The sequence below is a fragment of the Rhinatrema bivittatum genome, chromosome 3, assembly GCF_901001135.1.
Source record: "Rhinatrema bivittatum chromosome 3, aRhiBiv1.1, whole genome shotgun sequence".
In the NCBI taxonomy this organism is placed as follows: Eukaryota; Metazoa; Chordata; class Amphibia; order Gymnophiona; family Rhinatrematidae; genus Rhinatrema; species Rhinatrema bivittatum.
Genome location: NC_042617.1, coordinates 55,165,117 through 55,187,093, shown reverse-complemented (window position 1 = coordinate 55,187,093; position 21,977 = coordinate 55,165,117). Strand labels below are relative to the sequence as shown.

Genomic DNA, 21,977 nt, shown 5'->3' with positions numbered 1-21,977 from the left:
AAGCAGCTTTTCTGACACTAAGGTTTAAAGTCCCCTTTTAAAATGGCTGGCAGGCATCACTTTTAGCAGTGAAAGCCATTTTCCCTCATCCTCTGGATAAAGTGCTTCTCATCCACGGTTCACCCAACCCCCTCCCAGCTCCATCAGGCAGGAGAAGCAAACACAAATCTTCTGTACCACAGTGTACTCCCTATGACCTGAGTCACTGGGGCCGGCCTGGTAAACCTCATTTTAAAATATACTTTTAGCCAGGAGCTCCCATTAAAATCTTAGGGGCTCCGGGTAATCATGTTGTGTCTGCACTTGCGGGATGTAACGACCTTACCCAAAGTTGGGAAGGCGAAGTCCCCACCGTGGGGTTAGCAAGTGCGGCAGTGATGCTGGCACTGGAAAGGCGGGTGGGCATTTCCCAGACTCCATCAGTACAAAAAAGAAAGAGAGCAAGACTCAGAAAGCAGAACTGGGGTTTTCCCCCAGGCCTCCCAGCAAAAGGAAACAAAAATAAAAACCAGACTCAAGGGCAGGAGTAGCCAGTGGGCGTTCCCAGGCCCCACCAGCTGCACAAAGATGTCAGAGCCTGGAGGGGGAGAGGAGAAGGGTCAGAGTAGGGGGAGGAGGGAGAAGGAAAGAGTAGGTAAAGGAGGAGTATTGGGGAGCATAAGGAAAAGGAGGAGGCTGGGCAGATGAGCAGTGGGAGAGAGGGGAGTGCAATGGGAGGGGGAGGTAGGAGAGGAGAGGTGGCTGCAGGAACACACTAGTAGGTGAGTGGAGGGGGGACAGTGGGAGAGTAAGAAGGAAGGAGAGGGACTGGAGGGGGAAAAGTATACACCTTGACCCTACTATCTCGTGCGCGCACACATACACACACCCTTGACCCCACTATCGGCCACACACAAGATTTTTTTGTCTTTCTTGGTTGATAAAGCATTTAATGAAAAAGAGAGAAAAATAGACAGGCACTGTACAGAAGCCCAGGAGTGAGTTGAGTTGGCTCAGGGGAGCCATTTTCAGTCTGAGTGAGGCTGCTCGTACCCTTGCAAGACAGCTGAAGATAGGCAGAAATTACCACGGAGCTTTGTTTTTACTGCTATTGGAAATAGAATGTCAGCTCGATCAGAGGCAAGAGAAAGGGAGGTGTTTGCGGGACACGGGAAACAATGCTGTGCTTGGAGTGAGCAGAGATTGCGGCTTTCGTCGTTGGGGCTTTGCAGGAGATGCAAGGCCAGCAGGAAAGGCAGTAAAGGGGCTCTGACTGTGTTTGCAAAGGGTAGTACATCCTGTGTGGTGGGAGGTTGTAAGGCTTTTCTCCCCTGCAGTGCGGGAATGGTGGCCATTTTGGGAGTCGTCTCCCGTGTTATAGGAGATATGGGGGGGGGGGGGGGCAGGGTAGGCCTGCTCATTCTCTTTCTCCCGAGTTATTTCCTTCCCTGCCCTATCAGGATAGTGCCTGAGAAGCCTCTGAAAGTGCCCAAGAGTCTCCTCGGGGAAGCTCAAATTCTGCAGAGGTCTCTTCTACTGAGTTTGTGCTATTAATGCACAAGGCCTTGCTTGCTCGGAAGGGACTGGCTGCTGAGCAGGCCCGCTCACAGAGTCTTCCTCAGCCCAGGAAATCATAGAAGGTGGTCTTCTGGAGGGGGACTAATGGATGTCTAAGTACTTCGGTACAGGACAGTGTGTCTCAGGTTTCGGAAGTCTCGGAATACTCAGCATAGGACAGGAGTCCTCTGTCGGACTTTCTGGAGGACAAGGACAGAGGCAAAGAATCCTTCAAGTCTGGGGGAAGTCTTGGGGATGGAAGGAGATGTCCCCATGACGGTTAGGATCTTCAGGAAGAAGTTGTCATCTTTGATTCCCCAAGTTTTGAAGGTACTGGGAATTGAGGAGATGACAGGAAAAATTGGATCACAAGAGAGTGGGCCCAGTTATGGAAGGCCTACAGGGTCCAGCGAAAGCCTTTCTCTCCCTCCAGGAGGTGAAGAAGCTAGTCATAAGGGAGTGGGGATACCCCAGAGGCTGGTTTGAAGGTCAGCAGAGCGATGGCGAAGTAATATCTGCTTCCGGAGGATGCTTTGGATCTGCTGAAGCTTCTTAAGAGGTGCATCTCAAGTAGAGGTTTGAAGTCTCAGTGTTGACCCTATGGACTGTAGTATGCAATAGTTTCATGCCACGCACCCGAGTACAGCAGCGTCGGGAAATGAGTGGGGTCTTCTGCTTCTGCTAAACAGGCAAAGTGGTAGGAGGCTGGCATGGCCTATATTGGGGATACCTTATATGATTGCATTTCAGCCAAGAATAGGGTGTCTGCGGTCTCAGCTAGGAGCCTCCTCTAGCTGCAGAATTGGCTGGTGGATGTCTAGTTCAAATTGCAGCTGGACATTCTTCCTTTTAGAGGAAAGTGTTTTTTTTTTGTTTTGTTTGGAGAGGACCTGGAGCAGCTGATAAAGCACTTAGGTGACTCCAAGGGGCGTACATTACTCGAGCGCATTCTGAAAGGCAACAAAAAGAGTTTCTGGGCAGATAGCAGTACAGAGAGGTGAGGAGGTATTGCCCAGGTAGGGGTTCCTTTTCACAGAGGCAGGGATCTAGCAAGACACAGTCCTATCGGGTTGCATAGGTGCACCTGGGATTTCTCCAGTCAGGGAACTGGGGGAGCAAAGGCCGCACAATGAGATGCAGCTGGCCCACTCTTCGATGGGATTTAGGGGGCGATTGGCCCTCTTTTGTGAGAAGTGGACCAAAATAACTTTGGACCAGGGGGTCCTGATAATTATGAGAAGGCTGTTAGAATTTACTTGCCCAATCTGGGAAGCTTTCATGGGGTCTCCCTGTGCTTCCAGGGAAAAGCAAGTGGCGGTTTGCTCGTGCCACCTGGAGAACGGGAGCACGAAAGATACTTCATGGTTCTGAAGAAGTAAGGGGCCTCTTGGACCATTCTAGACCTCCAGAAGGAATGCAGTTTGCAAGTGCCTCGTTTTCAATTGGAAACCTTACTATCCAGGATTGCGACCACTTGCAAAGGGGCGTTCTAGGCTTATCTATACCTCATGAAGCACACCACAGGATCCTATAGACAGGAACATCAGTGGTTTCTGTGGTTCGCTGTGATAGAGGAACATTTTCAGTTTTGAGCACTACCATGGGGGCTTGCATCAGGGCTGTGGACGTTCCCCAAGGTAATGGTGGTTGTAGTCGCAGTGCTGTGGAGGGCAGGCATTTTAGTATATCCCTATCAGGGGGACTGACTTTTCTGGGCAAAATCAAGGGAGCTCCATCAACGCTTGGTGCACCAAGTGGTGCAACTGTTACAGTCTCTATCCAGTCGGCACTGGAGTACCTGGAAACCTGTTTCGATACTGTGCTTGGCAATGTGTTGCTTATGGCAGGAGAGAGTGGTGAAGTTGTTGGATGCAGGTCCACAGATTGTGAGCCAGGGTTTGTTTGCAAGTTCTGGGTTCTATGGCATCTATACATGATCTAGTTCGCTGCAGAGGGTGCTTCTATCCTGCTGGAATCAACTTTGGCTACCCTTAAAAAGGGGGAATCCAGGACCAGTCACTTCTGGTGGCTTTCTCTAGCACATCTGGAGACGGGAATAGTTGGAAATCTCGAAGTGGGTAGCAATAACCACCGATGCCAGCTTGAAGAGCTGGAAGGAGCTTTTTGCCAGGGCAAATGGTGCAGGGTTGATGGTAGGTGGAAGACTCCTCATGCTCTATCGATCATTTGGAAATGACTGGTTTGCTAAGCGTTGCTCATCTTTCTTCCACATTTGCATGGTTGACCTGTCAGAGTTCTATCAGATAGTGCGACAACGGTGGCTCAAGGGGCCCAGGAGCTTTTTTTTGCTGGGCAGAACAACGCCTAGTGGCTTGGTTAGCGTCCCAGATAGTCTGCGTAGAGAGCGTTCAGACAGACGTTCTCAACTTCAATTTTGTGGACAGGGTGATGAATCTCATTCGGTTCAGGTGGGGGGTGTTCCTCAGTTGGACTCGATGGCCTCAAAGCAGGTTGCCAAGGTGCGCTGAGTCTTCAGTCGTAGGAAGGAGTGGGGTGCTGTAGGGTTCGACACTCTGGTTTTTCTGTGACTTCACAGGATTCTGCTCTACATGTTTCCTCCGTGGTCCCTGGTGGGAAGAGTGCTAAAGTGTATCGAAACTCACCCAGGGAAAGGGACTCTGGTAGATCCAGCATGGCTGAGCCATCTGTGGTTCTGGTAAATCTGGCAGTGGACGGACCACTAAGACTCTGACATCCACCGCATTGGCTCCATCAAGGTCCAATTTTTTTTGGATCAGGCCGCTCATCTTTGTCTCATGGCTTAACATTTTGAGGAGCTATTCGGAGGAGGTTATTTTACCTCATTACAGACTAGAAAGCCCTCCCATTTCTATGGCTTATGTCCAGTTGTAGAGGAAGTTTGAGACTTGCTGTCGGGGGGGAAGGAATTCGTCCTTCGGGCATTGGTGTCTTAGTATGTTAGCCTTTCTGCAAACTGGGCTAGCAAAAGAGCTGACTGTCAATTTATTGCAGGTCCAGGTGGCAGCTCTGGGCTATCTTTCAAGGGAAAGTACTGGGGATGCTTCTGGTTTCACATCCACATATAATCTGTTTTTTTGAAGGGAGTGAAACATTTCTGCCAATGCAGCGGGTGTTTCCTTCATGGAACCTTAGTTTTCCTGTCCTCCATTTGAGATGCTATGGCAGGAGTCATCTTACACTGGAGAATTTTTTTTTTCTTTTTTTCTGCTGGCTATTTCTTCCACTAAAGGGATTTCAGAACTTCAGGCTGGAGGAGGAGATATCCTTGAGGGCGGTGCCTTCATTTTTGCCAAAGGTGGTATCCTCTTTCCATCTCCGTCAAACAGTAGATCTTCCTGCCTTTCAAAATGTGGATGTTTTGAGGCCACATGCACGGGAGCTGCATTCGTTGGAGGTGCGGTGGGCGCTGTTGTAATTTTGAAGGTAATCAACAGTTTCCGTCAGTCTGATCAGTTGTTTATGCTATTTGGTGCGTCCAAAGGGAGCAAGGCTTCTAGGGCAACCATTCCGTGATGGTTAAAGGAGGCTATCGTCTCATTTGTAAGGGGTACCCCATCCCTGGGGGGGGTGTTGGAGGTCCATTTTACCAGGGTACAGGTGGCGTCTTAGCCTGATTGTCAGATGGTTTTCGGTGGCGACTAGGTCTTCACTGCACACTTTCACAAAGTATTTCTGCTTGGATGTTCAGACAGCAGACTCGACTGGCTTTGAAGAGAGTGCCCTGCGAGTGGGTCTTCCAGGTTCCTGCTCAAGGTAGGGGAGCTTGGGTACATCCCATGCATCTGGACTGATCTGGGGTATAAACAAGAAAGGAAAATTTGGTTTTTAACTGCTAATTTTCATTCCTAGAATAGCATTCAGGAACAGCAGTCGGATAATCTGTTTCTTGCTTCAAGGTTAGAAGGAAAACTAGTTCATCTAGCAAAGCATGGAGCAAGGAGTGCAGAGAGAGACTGAATTTCTTTGTTTAGCCAGAAGAGCAGCAGGTCTTGTGCTGTCCAGCTGAGTGGTCAGTCACAGCAAGTGGATCCAGTTTTAGGGGATTTGCCCTAGTCCTTTGTTCTCTTGTTTTTAAAGGCCTTTGCATTTCTCAGCTTCATTATTGCAAATTAATGGGCTACCAGGTGAACAATATGATTGACCCAAATCAGTTGTTTTTTTCTCAGACAAGCTAGTTCAATTTATGGTCATAGAGATATCTTATAGAGACTTGTCTATCAGCCGTGTTAAGGGCATAATCTCTGATAGGGTAGATTGGAGCCGATGCAATACCCTGCTGTAGCCGCTGCGCATGGCTTAACATGCGATTGGACGCTCATCACATGTAAATTCATGTGGATGAGGCTATTAGCTAATCCCTGCGATCCCATAAATTTTCCGCACAGCCATACTTTTACTCCAGCCCAGGGCTGGAGTAAAAGTATGCCACGCTCATGGGCGCATTTGAAAAAAAGAAAAATCCTGCTTTCGGAAATAAGCAGTATTTATTAAAAAGAAGAAGAAAAAATGTTTTTGGAAAAACAAAAAATTCTGAACACCCAATACACACACAAGATACATGATCCAGCCATGTATCTTGTGTGTGTCTATGCTGGTAGCGGGAGAAAACGGTCGCTCGTACATTGAGCATCCGTTTTCCCAACCCGCTTGACAGCCACCTATCCTGTGCATCCAATACCAAGGAGGTGCTAGGGATGCACATTTTTCCCTAGCGCCTCCATTTTAGCGCGACCCCCTCATTTAAATATTGAATAATGCACCCAGGAGAGGAGGCTGGGCACGTATTAGGGAAATGGGCGCTCAATGCTGAGTGCCCATTTTCTGCACACAGTTATTGCATCGGACCCATTGTTTGTAGAAGATGTAAGGGTGAAACTAGCTGGCACTGTGCCTGACTGTTATGCAGCATATAGTTTTTGGGGTTTTTTTGGGTTTGTTTTTTTTAGTGAGCATTGTCAAGTATCCCAGAGTCTTGCTTTGACTCCTTATTTCTTGGTTTAGAATCCATGAATTTGGGTCTGAGAAATGTGCTTGCAAATACTAGTCAGTAAATCCTTTCAGAGGTGCTATATAATTATGATTTTACTTTATCTTTAAAGTGTGTGCATTGGGAGAATTCCCTTTTACTCACTTCTAGTTGTACTCGCTGGCTGGAAATATCTCACTGATGCAGTTCCCTACTCTTCCCAGAAGCACATAGCTTCTCCAGGAGCTTGGCAGTCTCTCTTCAGCCATACCTCCTGCAAATTTTCTGCTTCTGTTCCCTTCACTGCGAGACCGGGACTTACTTTGTAAGACTGAGGGACTGGGTATCTGAATGGTGGATTAAATTTAATGTAGACAATTGCAAAGTGACGCACATAAGGAAAAATAATCCTAACTATACGTATACAATGCTGGGTGTTCTATATTGGGGATCATGTCACAGGAAATTTGTTGTTAACATGATACAAACTATACCTTAAGAACATGCCGTACTGGGTCAGACCAAAGGTCCATCAAGCCCAGCATCCTGTTTCCAACAGTGGCCAATCCAGGCCATAAGAACCTGGCAAGTACCCAAAAACTAAGTCTATTCCATGTTACCGTTGCTAGTAATAGCAGTGGCTATTTTCTAAGTCAACTTAATTAATAGCAGGTAATGGACTTCTCCTCCAAGAACTTATCCAATCCTTTTTTAAACCCAGCTACATAACTGCACTAACCATATCCTCTGGCAACAAATTCCAGAGTTTAATTGTGCGTTGAGTAAAAAAGAACTTGTCTGGAGACAGCAGCAACAGCACTAGGTAATAATGTCTCAGTTCTTCCCATTTCTCTAGGGCGGCTGATGCTATCTGGATAATGCTGCTGCTGCTGCTTAGTATTTCAACAATCCCAAGTAGTTGAGGTCATGATTCTATACCAGTATTTCAGTGTCCGTTTTACATTTAGGTAACATGGGAAAGGATGAAACATAAGCAGCAGTACCATTGTCAAGGCTTCAATGCTTGTCACCTTTCAGTAGAGTGCTCTAGCTGTCTGGGTGAGAGTGGAGAACATAAAAGGAAAAGTGAGTCATATTTTGGGTGGCTGAGAGAGGAATACAGGGGATGGCTGAAAAACCAGGTAAGAAGCCTGGGGGAAAAGGGGCTAGAACACAATTTGTAGGAAGAATCAATATGTGCCATGGAGCCTGCTGCAGTTTTCTTCATTCTAAATGGCAGATGAAATGTAATGTGGACAAGTGCAAAATGATGCCCATAGAAATTGAAAGACCCCAAATACCAGGAAGCACCAACTTGCACATTGTCTCCTAGTATAGATTATGCCCCAGACGCCACAGAGGACCATATATGACCTTTAGCTAGCCTTGCACTGCTACTGTATTTGTTGTACCTCACTGGGACTAAGTCAGGGTCTGTATCCTTTGATCTGAAGAGAGAGTGCATTTAGTAAATATGCAAAATGCATCTAACTGCTTATTACTCAGAATAGTACAGAGAATGGATCTGCCATTGCAAGCTCTGGAAGACAGTTTGAAACTTGCAGACATTATGGTGGTAGCACTGGGGGGGGGGTTCTGTCTTGTTATGTTTGCAGCATATGCTGTACACTTTTCTGTGTCTGTGTTGAGGTGGGAGCTGTTTCTTATTTTCTGTGCGATGTAAATTAATCCTTTTCATAGGTAAATTTTATAGTCCCAAGTGCATGTATGTAATGTCTAGAATAACTGGAGCCTTACTGAGTCTGCAGGGAATTGTTTTCCCAAGGATCTAATTGTTGTAAGAAGTGCGGACTGGAGTCTCTCTGGGAGTATGGTGGGGGGTGAACGTCAAACCTTTTTGTATTTTTTTTTATTTTTTTTTTTAACTGTGGTGCTAATGATTGTTCTGGGGGTGATAATTCTTTATGTTCTGGGGCTTTTTTTTGTTTTAGATTCCCCTAAGTCAAAATCAAAGAAAAGGAAAAAAGAAAAACAGAATAAAAAGGTAATCATTTTACTGACTGAAAATGTTTGTGTAGCTGTTTACAACCACATCTGTAATAGGTTGGCAGTTCAATAGCATTATCTTTGTTCCCAGACAGCAGGTTGAAACGTACATTACATTCTGAAATGTAACAACTTTCCCATAAAATAGTCAAATAAAAAGTATCTATGTACTTCGTTTATATTTGACAGAGAACTCCATTGCAATTAAGAATTGTGGATTACTACAGGCAAGCACCCTTCCTTCATATTATATATATATATATATATATATATATATATATATATATATATATATATATTTTTTTTTTTTTTTTTTTTTTTTTTTTTTTTAAATTTTATTTTTGTCAGTGGTTTCCTCTTGCTTCTTTGTGCTTCCATGTCAGTCAGAACCAGGGCTGGTATCTGGCACCATGAGCCTTTACAACTACCTGGGGATTTTTCCCCTCCTTTTAATCTCTTTCTAGCTTACTTTAGTCCAGTCCTCAGCCAGCAGTCATGCACCAGGGCTGCTTCTGGGACTCTGCAATCATGGGCCCTGAGTCCAGTGTCACCATTGCTCAGTGACTGACTCCTTCCTTATCCCCCATCCCCAGGGGCTGTGAATGCTGCTTCCACAGCACCTCCATCCCCAACTGACATAGGGAATGAGAGACCCGAGTAGCATCAAACCCAAATGTGCAGCCCTGTCATTGGGCCTGCCCCAGCTCTTCTGCCATTCAAATGCTGGGAAGAACTGCACTAGAGAAATTCCTACAGCATTGTACAAAATGAGGAACTTAACAGAAGCCTAGAAAATTCCATTTTTGGAAGAGGTCACAGTCTATGGAGTACATAGACTGAGATATTGCTAGTAGAAATAGGGAAATACAGTGGCTTGCAAAAGTATTTAACACCCTAAAAAGTCAGCAGATTTGTGTGGATTACAAATGACAGTTATACAGATTGTTCCAGACAGTATATTCATTGCGAACCAGTATGTTCTTAAAAGTAAATTTTCAAAATCACAGTTCATTACACTGGTCTACATCAATTTTGCTGACTACAAGATAACGTGATCTTTATGTATTTTAGTGTGCTGAATCCAAAAATCACATCCGTTTCCTCCAGTCACGTCCGTTTTTTCCACAAAACACTGTCTATTCATAAACTTATAGCAAAAACGTAACATTATTATTTTAGATATGCTGAATACACAAAAAGATAATGCGCAGAAAGACATGCTGAATACGCAATTGGTATAACCAATAGGAAGACTGCTTATTAAATAGTTTAAAACTGCTGATGTTGTCATTTTATGGCTATATAAGTAGCGTGAAAACAGACTGCAGCATTCAGTCGTTCAAGAGGCTTAGAAGTCACAGCAAATCTTGAAGCTATGAGTGAAGAACAAGGAGAATGCTTCCACCAAGACATCAAGACCATGGAACATAGATATCAAGGCAGATGGAACACAATCATGATGGCAGACTACTGCTGGTGTTTACAGCGTGACTACCCTGATCATAACTATTCCAGAGCATCCAAAAAGAGAAAATTTCTCCCTAACAATTAAAATTTACGCAACTATTGCTCTCTTGGTTAGATGATAGACTCGTTTTTTGCATGAAACAAATATATTTTAGATTGTAAGCCCTTTTAGGGGATAGTGAATTACCTATTGTACCTTATTGTAAACCGATGTGATATCTCTTTTTGAAATGAACATCGGTATATAAAAATCGTAAATGAATATTACGTGCTATCGCTTCTTCAGAATTTCTTATTACCCTTGATATTCGACTTTATAATCTTTAATCAAACATTTCTCATTTGTGAACAAATTTGACGTATTGCATATTTTTTTACTTCATATTTGGAATCAGCACCTTTCATTTAGGTAAAATCAGCAAAAATAATTAGGTCAGCAGAAAAAAGTTTTTCATATGTAGACCAAAGTTGTTTCTTTGTTTTTTGTAAAAATTAAAAACTGAAAAATGCAGCTTGCATAAGTATTCAGGTTTACATAGATGAAAGATATTGCCCTAATAATTGGCTTATAATTGGCCTTTACCTGTGAATCATTCTAAATTTAAAACAAAAACTAACTCTAGTACCATTGGTCTGACTGTGAATCTGAAGGAAAGCTGTGAAAATGAAGACCAAAGATTATTCTAAGGAAATCCATTGTGAGGAAATGGAAACTGCATCATACCAGTCAGACACTGCCTAGACAAGGCCAACCCTCAAAATTCAGTGTCCGAGTAAGAAGCGAGGGAAGTTACAAAGGGGCCAGCAATCACTTTGAAGGAGCTACAGAGTTCGTGGCTGAGACTGGAGTCTCAACCATATCAAGAGCTCTGTATACAACTGGCCTGCATGGGATGGTGGCTAGAAAGATGCCATTACTGAAGAAAAACCACACCAAAACTTGTCTGGAGTTTTCCTGAAAGCATCAGTGACCCAGCTAAACTGTGAGATTAAGGTTTTGTGGTCAGATGAGACAAAAATGGAGCATTTTGGCCAAAATTCAAAACTGTATATGGCCCAAACCTAACACTGCCTATTTCTCAGCAAACACCATCCCACCAGTAAAGTATGGGGGTAGCAGCATCATGTTGTGGGATTGCTTTTCCTTGGCAGGGACTGGGCATCTTGTTAAAACTGAAGGACAGATGGATGGTGCAACATACAGGGAGATACTGCAAGACAATCTGCTTCAGGCTGCTAAAAAACTAAAACTTGGGAGAAAGTTCACAGGACAATGATCCCAATCACAAGGTCAAAGCAACACAGGGAGTGGCTGAACAAAAAAGGTGAATGGCCAATTCAAAGTCCAGATCTCAGTCCAATCAAGAATCTGTGGCACTATTTGAAAATTGCAGTCCATAAGCATCATCAACTAACCTGAAGCAAATCTGCCAGGAAGAATGGGCAAAAATCAATCCCCAAAAGTGTGCAAAGCTGGTAAATATTTACCCAACAGACAAAGTTGTTATTGCAGCAAAAGGTGGTGCTACCAAGTACTAGTCTAAAGAGGTTGAATACTTATGCAAGCAGCATTTTTCAGTTTTTAATTTTATTTTACAAAAAATGCAGAGAATAATGAATTGTGACTTTGAAATTTTACTTTAAGAGCATTCTGGTTTGCAATAAACATACTGTCTGGAACAATCTGTGTAAGTGTCATTTCCTAGCGTGTAGCCAGATGGACTCGGGACCAATGGGTTATGTGCTCCCCTGCTAGCAGATGGAGATAGAGATGGCAGTGACCTCAGCCATCCAGTATCTCTCCATCTCCTAGAAGATGTGGATTGTGCCTTCCCTATCGGGAACACAGTACTCTTTAGAAAAGGAAATTTTACCTTTAAATTAGAGAAAGATCGAGCCCTGCTGTCCTGCAGTGATACCTAATGGTCCCTCCCCCAGTTGAGAATTCCTGAGGCGATTTCCAAGATCCCTCAGAGGGGTGCCTTGGTCTGGTAGCCGGTTCCCGGCGAGGACTTTGCTGCTGAAGCAGCTAAAAGGCAGTGGGTGCAGGAAGCCGAGTGGAGCGGTGACAGCCTATGTCCTCTCCCCCTACAGCCGGAGACAGTCTCTGTACTCAGCCAGTAAGCGTTGAGCCCAAGTAAGTAAATGTAGAACTCCTTTGATTCAGAGACAAGGAAGGGCTCCAGTAAGTCTTTCCTTCGGTCTCTTGCTCGGCGCGCCATACCGACAACGTTCCCAATCCTGTTTAGGTAAGGGAAGGGGGGTTGTTGAGCGGTCCTCTGATGAGCTAGGCTCCACTTCAGGCTTGGTGAGGCATTTATTTATTTATTTATTTATTTAAGGCTTTTATACACCGACTTTCTTGATACAGATCAAATCAACTCGGTTTACATTGAACAAAGTAGAACTATAACCAACCATATAACAAGTGACAATTTGAAGGAGCATGAAAGTTACATTCTAACAAGGTAGCCTTAACTGGGAGAAGGAAAAAAAGAGAGGGAGAACGGAGATAGATTACTATATACAATAAATAAAGTGCTATTTACAATGGAGAGTGGAAGGGAGGCATGCCACATGGCAGGCCACGGTGGCACCATCTTGTGCGCAGTTTTGTGCGTGCCATTCCCCCCATAGACTGTCAGTATGCACGGTGTGGGCTGGTCCTACCGTGTGCATAAGTACGCACTCACCTATGTGCATTACCAAGCATGTACTATGCATGTAAGTTCATGCATACATTTGCATACAACCGGACGCTTATACTTAAGCGCATCGGGGCATATTTGTGCACACTTGAGTTCAAGCACTACCCGGCTGAATGCACAAGCTGCACTGAACTATGGCTCCAGCAGTAAAGAAGCACAAGCGACACTCTTTATGCTGCCTGCCGTATTAGGGCTGCACAGTCTGACCTTGAATCCTTCCTGTGTCAGCACTGTGAGGAGGCCTAGGGAGGGCTGGACTCTCAGAACTTCTCCAAGCCCAGCCCCTCCCAGTTGGAGGATGGGTCAGTCATGACCTTATCCGGTAGTACCCCGAATTTGAACAATCCCAGGACTGCGTCCTCCTCAGGAGAGGGCCAGTTCAGTGCCTATCCCAGTTCCTCCTGGCCTAGGCATGGACCTGGCGACCTTTTTAGGTGGAATTCTTTCAGGGCCTTCAAGCCTTTGTTCAGGTGCAGTCAACTGCTGCCCCTGCCCGGACTGAGTTCCAGCTGGGAAGGCCTTGTCCTCCCAGCCCTATTAGCATGCCTTGGGACATGCCTCGCCTTACCAAGGGTATCCCTGCCAGGGACCCAGACACCACGGACGACGAAGGGGATGCAGGCTCTTTGAAGGACGGGGAAATCCCTTCAGGCTTGGAACCATACTGGACCATGTTACGGGTGGGTTTTGCTATTTTCATGTTGCTATTTTCTGATGCTGGAAGCCATCCAGGAGTTAATTGACCTGGAATGGGATGCCTCGGAAGCCAGCTTTAAAGGGGGCCAGGCGTTGGGAGGCCCTGTACCTTCTGGAACCAGAGGCCAAAGAACACCCGAGTTTCCTGAAAGTGGATGCTCTGGTCTTTGCTGTTTCAAAGTGAACAACTGTCCCAGTAGAGGGAGGAATGGCCTTGAAGGACACCACAATAAGCGGCTGGAGACCATCCTTAAGCAAGCCTTTGACGCGAAAGCAATGTCGCTGCAGATCGCTTCCTGTTGTGCCCTGGTGGCTCGCTTGTGAGAGAAAGATAGAGAGAGAGAGAGAGAGACAGATAGCTCAGGGGCACATGCCAGAGAGGCGATGGAGCCCACTGCAGCATTCCTAGCGGATGCAAGCTCTGACCTAGTGAGTACCTTGGCCAGAGGGGAAGCCTCAGTGGTGGCTGTCTGAAGGCAACTATGGCTGCGAAATTGGTCAGCGGACACGACCTCTAAGGCAAACCTCCCAAAGATGCCCTTTAAGGGATCCCTCCTATTTGGAAATGAATTGGAAATGTTGGCCAGTAAATGGGGTGAATCTCCAGTGCCGTAGCTACCAGAAGAAAACGAGGTCGCAGTGCCCCTTGCCTGAGGGGTTGGACCAGGGGCTCCTAGCGTTTTCAGCCCTACAGAAATTCGCCATTTCAGACATCTCAATCTTTGGGAAGGTCTCAGTCCTTTCGGAGCTGTCAACCAAAAATAGTAACTGGTTCGGGCTCAGGTTTGACCCGAACTTCCCAAGGAAGTTTGGTCGACCCATCCACAGGATGAGGAGATATGGGGCATACTATCCCTCTTTTCTCTCAGCAGTGGGTCAAGGTCACATCGGACAAATGGGTACTGGACATCATACAAGAAGGATACGCTCTGGAATTTCGCAGCATCCCTCAGGACATATTCATGATGTCTCCATGCCATTCCTAGCACGAGAAACTAGCAGTGGAATCTGTTGATAAGGCTCCTCAGTTTGAGGGCTATAACCTACACCCCAGGAAAATACGAGGCATTATTCCATCTATTTCATCGTACCCAAGGAGGAGTGTTCCTTTTGCCCCATACTGGACCTCAAGAGCATCAGTCGTCATCTGCAGATAATTCACTTTCGCATGGAAACTCTTCACTCAGTCATAATGGCCATACAACCGGGAGAGTTCTTAACATCCCTGGACTTCTCGGAGGCCTACCTTTATATTCCAATCCACCAGGACCACCAGCACTTCCTACGCTTTGCAGTACTGGGCCGCCATTACCAGTTCTGGGCATTGCCCTTCGGCCTGGCATCTGCCCCCAGAACATTCTCCAAAATTATGGTGGTGGCGGTGGCTCTGAGGAAAGAAGGGATCTTGGTGCTCCCTTACCTAGATGACTGGTTGATTCGGGTGAAGTCATTGGAAGAGAGCCTCCAGGTGACCAGCAGGTTCACGTCCCTGCTTCAGGAACTTGGCTGGGTTATGAACATGGACAAGAGCAGCCTCAAGCCCTCCCAGTCCTTAAAGTCCCCAGGGTGTGGAGCTATCTTCAGGTCCTCGGCCTGATGGCGTCAACCCTAAAGGTAGTGCCATGGGTTAGGGCACCCATGCGGCCACTCCAGCACTCCCTGATGTCACGTTAGAACCCACTGACGCAAGACTACTTGATTCGCCTCTACCTAGCGATGGAAAAATGTTCTCGGATCCAGTGGTGGCTACAGGAAGTTCACCTAAGCAGGGGTGTAAGCCTGTTCCCAATGAACTGGCTAGTCATCATGACTGACGTGAGCCTCCAAGGATGGGGAGCTCACTGTCAGGAATTGCAACCCAAGGGCGATGGACCAAGGAAGAGGCATGCTAGAACATAAACCACTAGAAGCCCGAGCTGTCAGATTAGCGTGTCTACAATTCAGCCACATCCAGGGCCAGGCGGTCCACATGATATCGGACAATGCAGCAATGGTAGCCTATATCAATCGCCAGGGAGGAAGTAAAAGCCACCAAGTGTCTCTGGAAATAGACCCCCTTATGGAATAGGCGGTTAAATCTACAAGGGATATCGGCCTCCCACATTTCAGGAAAAGACAATGTCAAAGCAGACTTTCTCAGCAGGGAAGTCTGGATCCAGGAGAATGGGTATTGTCGACCAGAGCCTTCCAGCTCCTGGTAGATCACTGGGGCTGCCCATTCATCGACCTACTGGTCACATCCCACAACACAAAGGTTCCACGATTGTTCAGTCACAGAAGAGATCAACGCCCTGTCCAGACCTGGCCAGAGGAGAACTTACTGTACGACTTCTCTGTGTGACCTCTGCTGGGCAAGATCATTTTCAAGATCGAGTGCCACAGAAGATTAGTCCTTCTGGTGGCCCCGGTTTGGCCCAGATGCCCCTGGTATGCAGACATGCGGAGGCTTCTGGTGGAGAACCCCCTATACCTCCCTCCACACAGGGGACCCTCTCCAACAAGGTCCGATCCTTCACAAGGATCCAACTCTGTTTTGTCTTACGGTCTGGCCCGTGAGACATGCTCGCCTGACAAAGCATGGATATTCGGCAGCAGTAATTGCCACCTTGCTCCACACGCAGAAGTTCTCGACATCCTTGGCATATGTGTGGATCTGGAGAATATTTGAGGCCTGTTGCAAGGAATGCGGGCTCTCTCTCCTCAGTCGTTCAAGATCCCTATGATTCTGGAATCCTTACAGGACAGCCTGAATAAAGGATTGTCCCTTATCTCCTTGAAGGTCCAGGTGGTGGCTCTCTCCTGTTTCAAAGATGAGGTGAACGGAGCCCACCTGTCAACACATCTGGACTTGGCCCATTTCCTAAAAGGGAGTTAAATAAAGAGTGGTTGGAGGGGTTTATTTATTTTATTTATTTAGAAGCTTTTCAATACCGACATTAGTGGGTACATCATATCGGTTTACATCCAAACTGAAGGTAGAAATTACATGTAATAGGGAAGGGGGATGGGATTGCAGAGAATAAAAACTAGAGAAATAACTAAAGAAAAGCAAGAAAAGAAACTGCAGAGAAATAATATGATAACATAATAACGTGAATATTAGTAGTTTAGAAGCAAACATCTGTGGCGATGGGTGTATGGTGTAAGGGTCCTAATCTGGATATGCCTGTTTGAAGAGCCAGGTCTTTAACTTTTTCTTGAATTTGATGGTGCAAGGCTCAAGGTGGAGATTCGTAGGTAGTGTGTTCCAGCGGGTGGGGCCTGCACTGAACAGGGCTCGATCCCTTGTGGAGGAGAGGTGTGCATTCTTGAGGGAAGGGATATGGAGCGTGCCATTACGGGTTGTTCTAGTGGGGCGGCTGGATTGTATGAAATAGGCTCGTCAAGCCAGCTAGAGTTGTGTAGGTAGATGGATTTGTGAATAATGGTAAGGATTTTGTAGAGGATGTGTGAGGGGATAGGGAGCCAATGGAGGTCTTTGAGGATGGGGATGATATGGTTAGATTTACGGGCATTTGTGATGGTTCTAGCAACAGCATTCTGCAGCATTTGGAGCGGTTTTATGGTGGAGAACGGGAGGCCTAGAAAAAGGGAGTTGCAGTAGTCCAGTTTGAATGAGAGGGTCGCATGAATAATGATACGGAAGTCGTGAGTATGGAGAAGGGGTTTGAGTTCCATAGAGGGACTGGCCACTCTTAAAGTGGCCGGTCCCCCTAAGGAACCTCAATCTAGTATTGGACTTCTTAGCAGGGCCTTCCTTTCGGCTGCTGCACACTCTGTCTCTATGCTTGTTAACGCTGAAGACTGTATTCTTGTTGGCGATATGCTCAGCTCGTCGCATCTCTGAACTACAGACACTCTCATGTCGGGAGCCCGTTCCTCTGGTTGACTCCAGGAACATTGTAGTTTTACACCGTCCCTTCTTTCTTGCCAAAGGTAGTCTCGGAGTTTCATCTGAACCAGTCCATTTCCTTACCATCCCTAGATAGACGCAAGGACTTGGAAGAATACTGCCTCAGAAGAATACTGCCTCTAGATACCGTAATAACAGTAGGCTGTTAGTATGGTATCTAGAACGTACAGAACCGGTGCACAAGATGGACCGCTTGTTTGTTCTTCACGGTGGAAGGAAACAAGGCAAAGCAGCTTTGCTCGCTGGATCAAGGAAGTGATCACGGGAGCTTATGTAGAGGCAGGAAAGCCTTTACCCCTTCAGGTTAAAGCTCATTGCACTAGGGCCCAGGGCAGAAGCTAAGCTACTGTCTCCTGTTGACATCTGCTGAGCAGCGACATGGTCTTCCTTACACACCTTCTCCAGGTTCTATTGCCTGGACGTCCAAATCTGAGAAGACGCAGCCTTTGCGAGGGTGGTGCTAACCCAGATCACGGGCAGCCTCCCGCGCCTTTCAGGAGTAGCTTTTGTACATCCAATTGGTCTTGAGTCCAGCTGGCTACACTCTAGGAAATGGAGAAATTATTTACCTGATAATTTCATTTTCCTTAGTGTAGACAGATGGACTCAGCATCCCGCCCATGGCTACCAAGGAATTGCACATGAATCTTGATCCCAAAGAGGTTACGGGTAAGCCATCACCCTATCCCTAGATCTGGGTATTCAGTGCTTATGTTTGGTTGAGTACAGTTAAGGTCACCAGTTTGTAATCAAGTTCTTAATCAAGTTACTATTGAAAAATTTGAATACAATTTAATATGTCCACAGTGGCTTTTGAAGAGAATACTGAATGGCTGAAGTCACTGTAGGGGTATAGCTAGAGTGATGTCAGCTTTGAAACCTGACTCAGTCTCCATCTGCTAGCAGGGGAGCACATAACCCATTGGTCCTGAGTCCATCTGTCTACACTAAGGAAAACAAAATTATCAGGTAAGTAATTTCTCCATTTGTAATCCAAACAAGTCTGACTTTTTTTCTGGGGGTCGAATACTTTTGCAAGCTATTACCTCTATATCTTGAGACCTCCACCTTTGGTGCTATGTTTATTTCTAGAACCCACATCTACAAGAGAATGTTAATAAGGTAATTTATATGGCCTGCATTATAAACCTTACGTAAGAGACTGAAGTAGCTAAAGATTACTCTCCAGATAGACTAGGGGTACTTGAGCCACAGACAGGTCTAGTCTTTATTTATGGCTTTTATATACTGGCATTAGTATGCAAACATCATGCCAGTTTACATTGTAACGGAACAGCTTGGAAACAAAGTACAATGAACAGGGCAGGGGGAGGGGAAACAACGGAAGTAAAGCGTAACTCAAAAATGAAATAATTGATATGAAGAGGTGGAACAAGAGGGCTATTAGGAACTTATATACAATGTAAAGATTATATTATATACAAGGTGGCGGTAATAAATACATTTCACGCATCAGAAGCGTGAAATGTATTTATGTCTTCAGGATATCCACAATGAACATGTATGAGATTTGCATGCCCTGCCTCCTTGTATGAAATCTCATGCATATTCATTATGGATATCCTTAAAACTAGGCCTGTTAGTGGCTCTTGAGAACTGGAGTTGGCCAGTCCTGCTCTAGAACAAAGAAGAGAGAGGGGCGATGTCTAGCAGGCTTCAATAAAGTACCAGAATGTAGCATTTTCCATGGAATGAAAAATTCAGACAAGAGGTCATCATGTGAAACTGGTAGGAGGGAGGCCCAATATATATTTTATTTATTTAGTTATTTGATATACTGTCGTTCCACGTGAAGAAATAGTCTCACTGGGAGGATGGTGGATACCAGCCAAGGTGATAAGAACCAAAAGAGTAGTAGCATTCAAGTAAGCATGCAGCAGACACAAAGAGCACTCAAATATATGCACGCAACATAAGAACATAAGAAATTGCCATACTGGGTCAGACCAAAGGTCCATCAAGCCCAGCATCCTGTTTCCAACAGAGGCCAAACCAGGCCACAAGAACCTGGCAATTACCCAAACACTAAGAAGATCCCATGCTACTGATGCAATTAATAGCAGTGGCTATTCCCTAAGTAAACTTGATTAATTTCAGTTAATGCAAGTTATTCAGTGAATACTTTACTTTAGGAGTGGTATAGAGACGACCTATCTTGGGCACCCAGCACTAGATATCAGCATTGAGCACCTAAATGTGTTCCCTGCATCCATTTATGTGTGAGGAAGAGGCTACATATTATATAGAAACAGAAATGACGGCAGAAGAAGACCAAACCGCCCATCCAGTCTGCCCAGCAAGCTTCGCACTTTTTTTTTTTCTCATACTTATCTGTTTCTCTTGGCTCTTAGTAACCTTTTGGTTCTATTTCCCTTCCACCCCCACCATTAATGTAGAGAGCAGTGTTGGAACTGCATCTAAGTGAAATATCTAGCTTAATTAGTTAGGGGTAGTAACCGCCGCAATAAGCAAGCTACACCCATGCTTATTTGTTTACCCAGACTATGTAATTCAGTCCTTGTTGGTTGTTGTCTGTATATAGATCCACTTTTCTTCATTCCCCCTGCCGTTGAAGCAGAGAGCTATGCTGGATATGCGTGAAGTATCGGTCTTTCTCCGCTGCTGTTGAAGCAGAGAGCTATACTGAATTATCCACTGACTTACAAGATAATTATTATCCTTTGACTGGAGCAGATGAAAGCCCATAGAAAATTCATCCAGGCTTTGTTTTTTAACCCCTTTCAGTGACATAATATAATTTCTAATTGGTTAGTAGCTTACATCTCTCATTGCTATGCTTTGACAGATTGGGCATTAGAAGGGCAATAGCAGGGTCTGTTGCCAGTCTGAGTTCGACCTCTTTAGAAGAGATTTGCTTGGCTACAACATAAGAGCTCTACCCATACATTCACTAGTTGCTATTACTTTCATATGGTCTTCCTTCAGTATTCTAGATTTGGGCGATCCATCCTCAGATGCTGCATACACTGCATTTCTTATGACCCATCATTGTGGTTCATACTGCCATCATCAGAGAACAACAATTACAGATTTATTTTCTATCTACAAATACCCACCTGAGTGAGTTAGTTACCTTTCTCATTTTTGAGAGTTTAGGGATTTTCATACTTGCTTTCTCTCTGTTGGCATTAATCTTTAGCACAGCTTCTCAACCCATGCAAGAGACACACAGGTTCCATGTGCTGAGGGTTGAAAAAAATATACTGTGCCTACAGCGCCAGTCGAAACCTGTGCAGCCACAGAGAGAAAATATGGGAGAAGTTGGAGGCATGTGCATTGGCTGTTCCCGCAGCCCTTCCCAGAGCCACCACCACCTTCTCTTGCGTCAAACAGAAGGAGAGCTGCAGTTGAGTCCTCTGGATTGGCCAGAAGAGAGAGAGAGAGAGCGTGCTGCTTTTCATTGCTGGCTGGCTTGCTTCCCTCCTGCCACCATCATGTCCCTTGGACCATGCCAAAGAGAGGGAGTGCACTGCCTTCTATCACAGACCCATGTTCTCGTCAGCTGCTATCACAATACATATGCTTTTGACTCCAGTAACAAGGAGGGAGGAGCTTAGAGTTGCTCTGTAGGCTATTGCTGGCTTGACTGGATGGGATCCAGAAGGAAGAGGGGGTGATGGTGGAATGGGGGACTCCTGTTAGGCAGGGAAGGAGGATGGACTGGGGAGAGGAGCTGCTGCTGGAAAGGAGGGAGTGGGACCAGGGGCGAGGGCCTGCCGCTGGAAAGGAGGGGGGGGGGACCGGGGCGAGGGCCCGCTGCTGGAAAGGAGGGGGGGGGGGGATCAGGAGAGAGGTGCTGCTGCCATTAGGCAGGAAAGGAGGACCAGGAGAAAAGGGGCACTGCTGTTAAGCAGGAAGGAAACAGGGGGACCAGAGGGAGAGGCAGTGTGGAGAGGGGCTGTCAGATGGATATAGGACAGGGGACGAGAGAAATGGGAATGCAGGGCATAGGGTGGAGGATAGATAGGGTCAGGGGGATGTTGGAAAGAGGGTAGGAGAGAGGGATTGGGATTGATGGAGAGGGGGATATTGGGCAGAGTGGGGAACGGGGGATTAGTGAGGGTTGAGAGAGCGAGAGGGATCAGGGCAGGGGTTGGGGAGTTGATGGATGCTAGGCAGGAGGGAGAGAGTGTCGAGGATATTGGGTGAGAGGAAGGGGGGAGTTCAGGGGGATGATTTGGGGTGTAAGAGAAGAGGGTATATAGGACAGGAAAGAGAAATGGGGTTGCTGGGCACAGGGTGGGGATACTTTATTGCATTTCTCAGACATTAGAGATATTTGATACTTAAAAGGTTGAGAAATGCTGATCTATTGCACTGGTAATGCTATAAAAAGAAAACACCTAAAATCAAAAATTCTATAAATGAAGATGATTACTTGTTCATTAAAACTCAGTGGCTTAGTTATCAGTGCTGACTTGCTGGAGAAGATTCCTGAGCCCAGCTTCTGCTGGCTGGGGTGGATTCACAGCCTTTGGTGAGGGGAAGGGAGTCCCTCTGATATTTTTGTGGGCTGTGTGGCTAGAAAAGTTCTCTTGCACAGGTTTATCACTGAACCGGCGTCTCAGTTTTTTGAATTGGTACATCTCCTTCTAGGCCAGGGCTGGGGGATGGCAGTGGCGGGTCATCTGGGGCCCCT

The 21,977-nt window shown here is 45.9% G+C and overlaps 1 protein-coding gene across 1 annotated transcript in view; it reads left to right on the top strand.

The window, feature by feature from the left end:
• The window catches only part of LOC115088509 (ADP-ribosylation factor-like protein 6-interacting protein 4), a 63,968-nt gene that overhangs the window by 29,125 nt on the left and 12,866 nt on the right, over positions 1-21,977 (top strand). Inside the window, exon 5 of the mRNA XM_029596769.1 lies at positions 8,458-8,510. Coding sequence (XP_029452629.1) covers positions 8,458-8,510 — 53 coding nt within the window. The remainder of the gene's footprint in view (positions 1-8,457; positions 8,511-21,977) is intronic.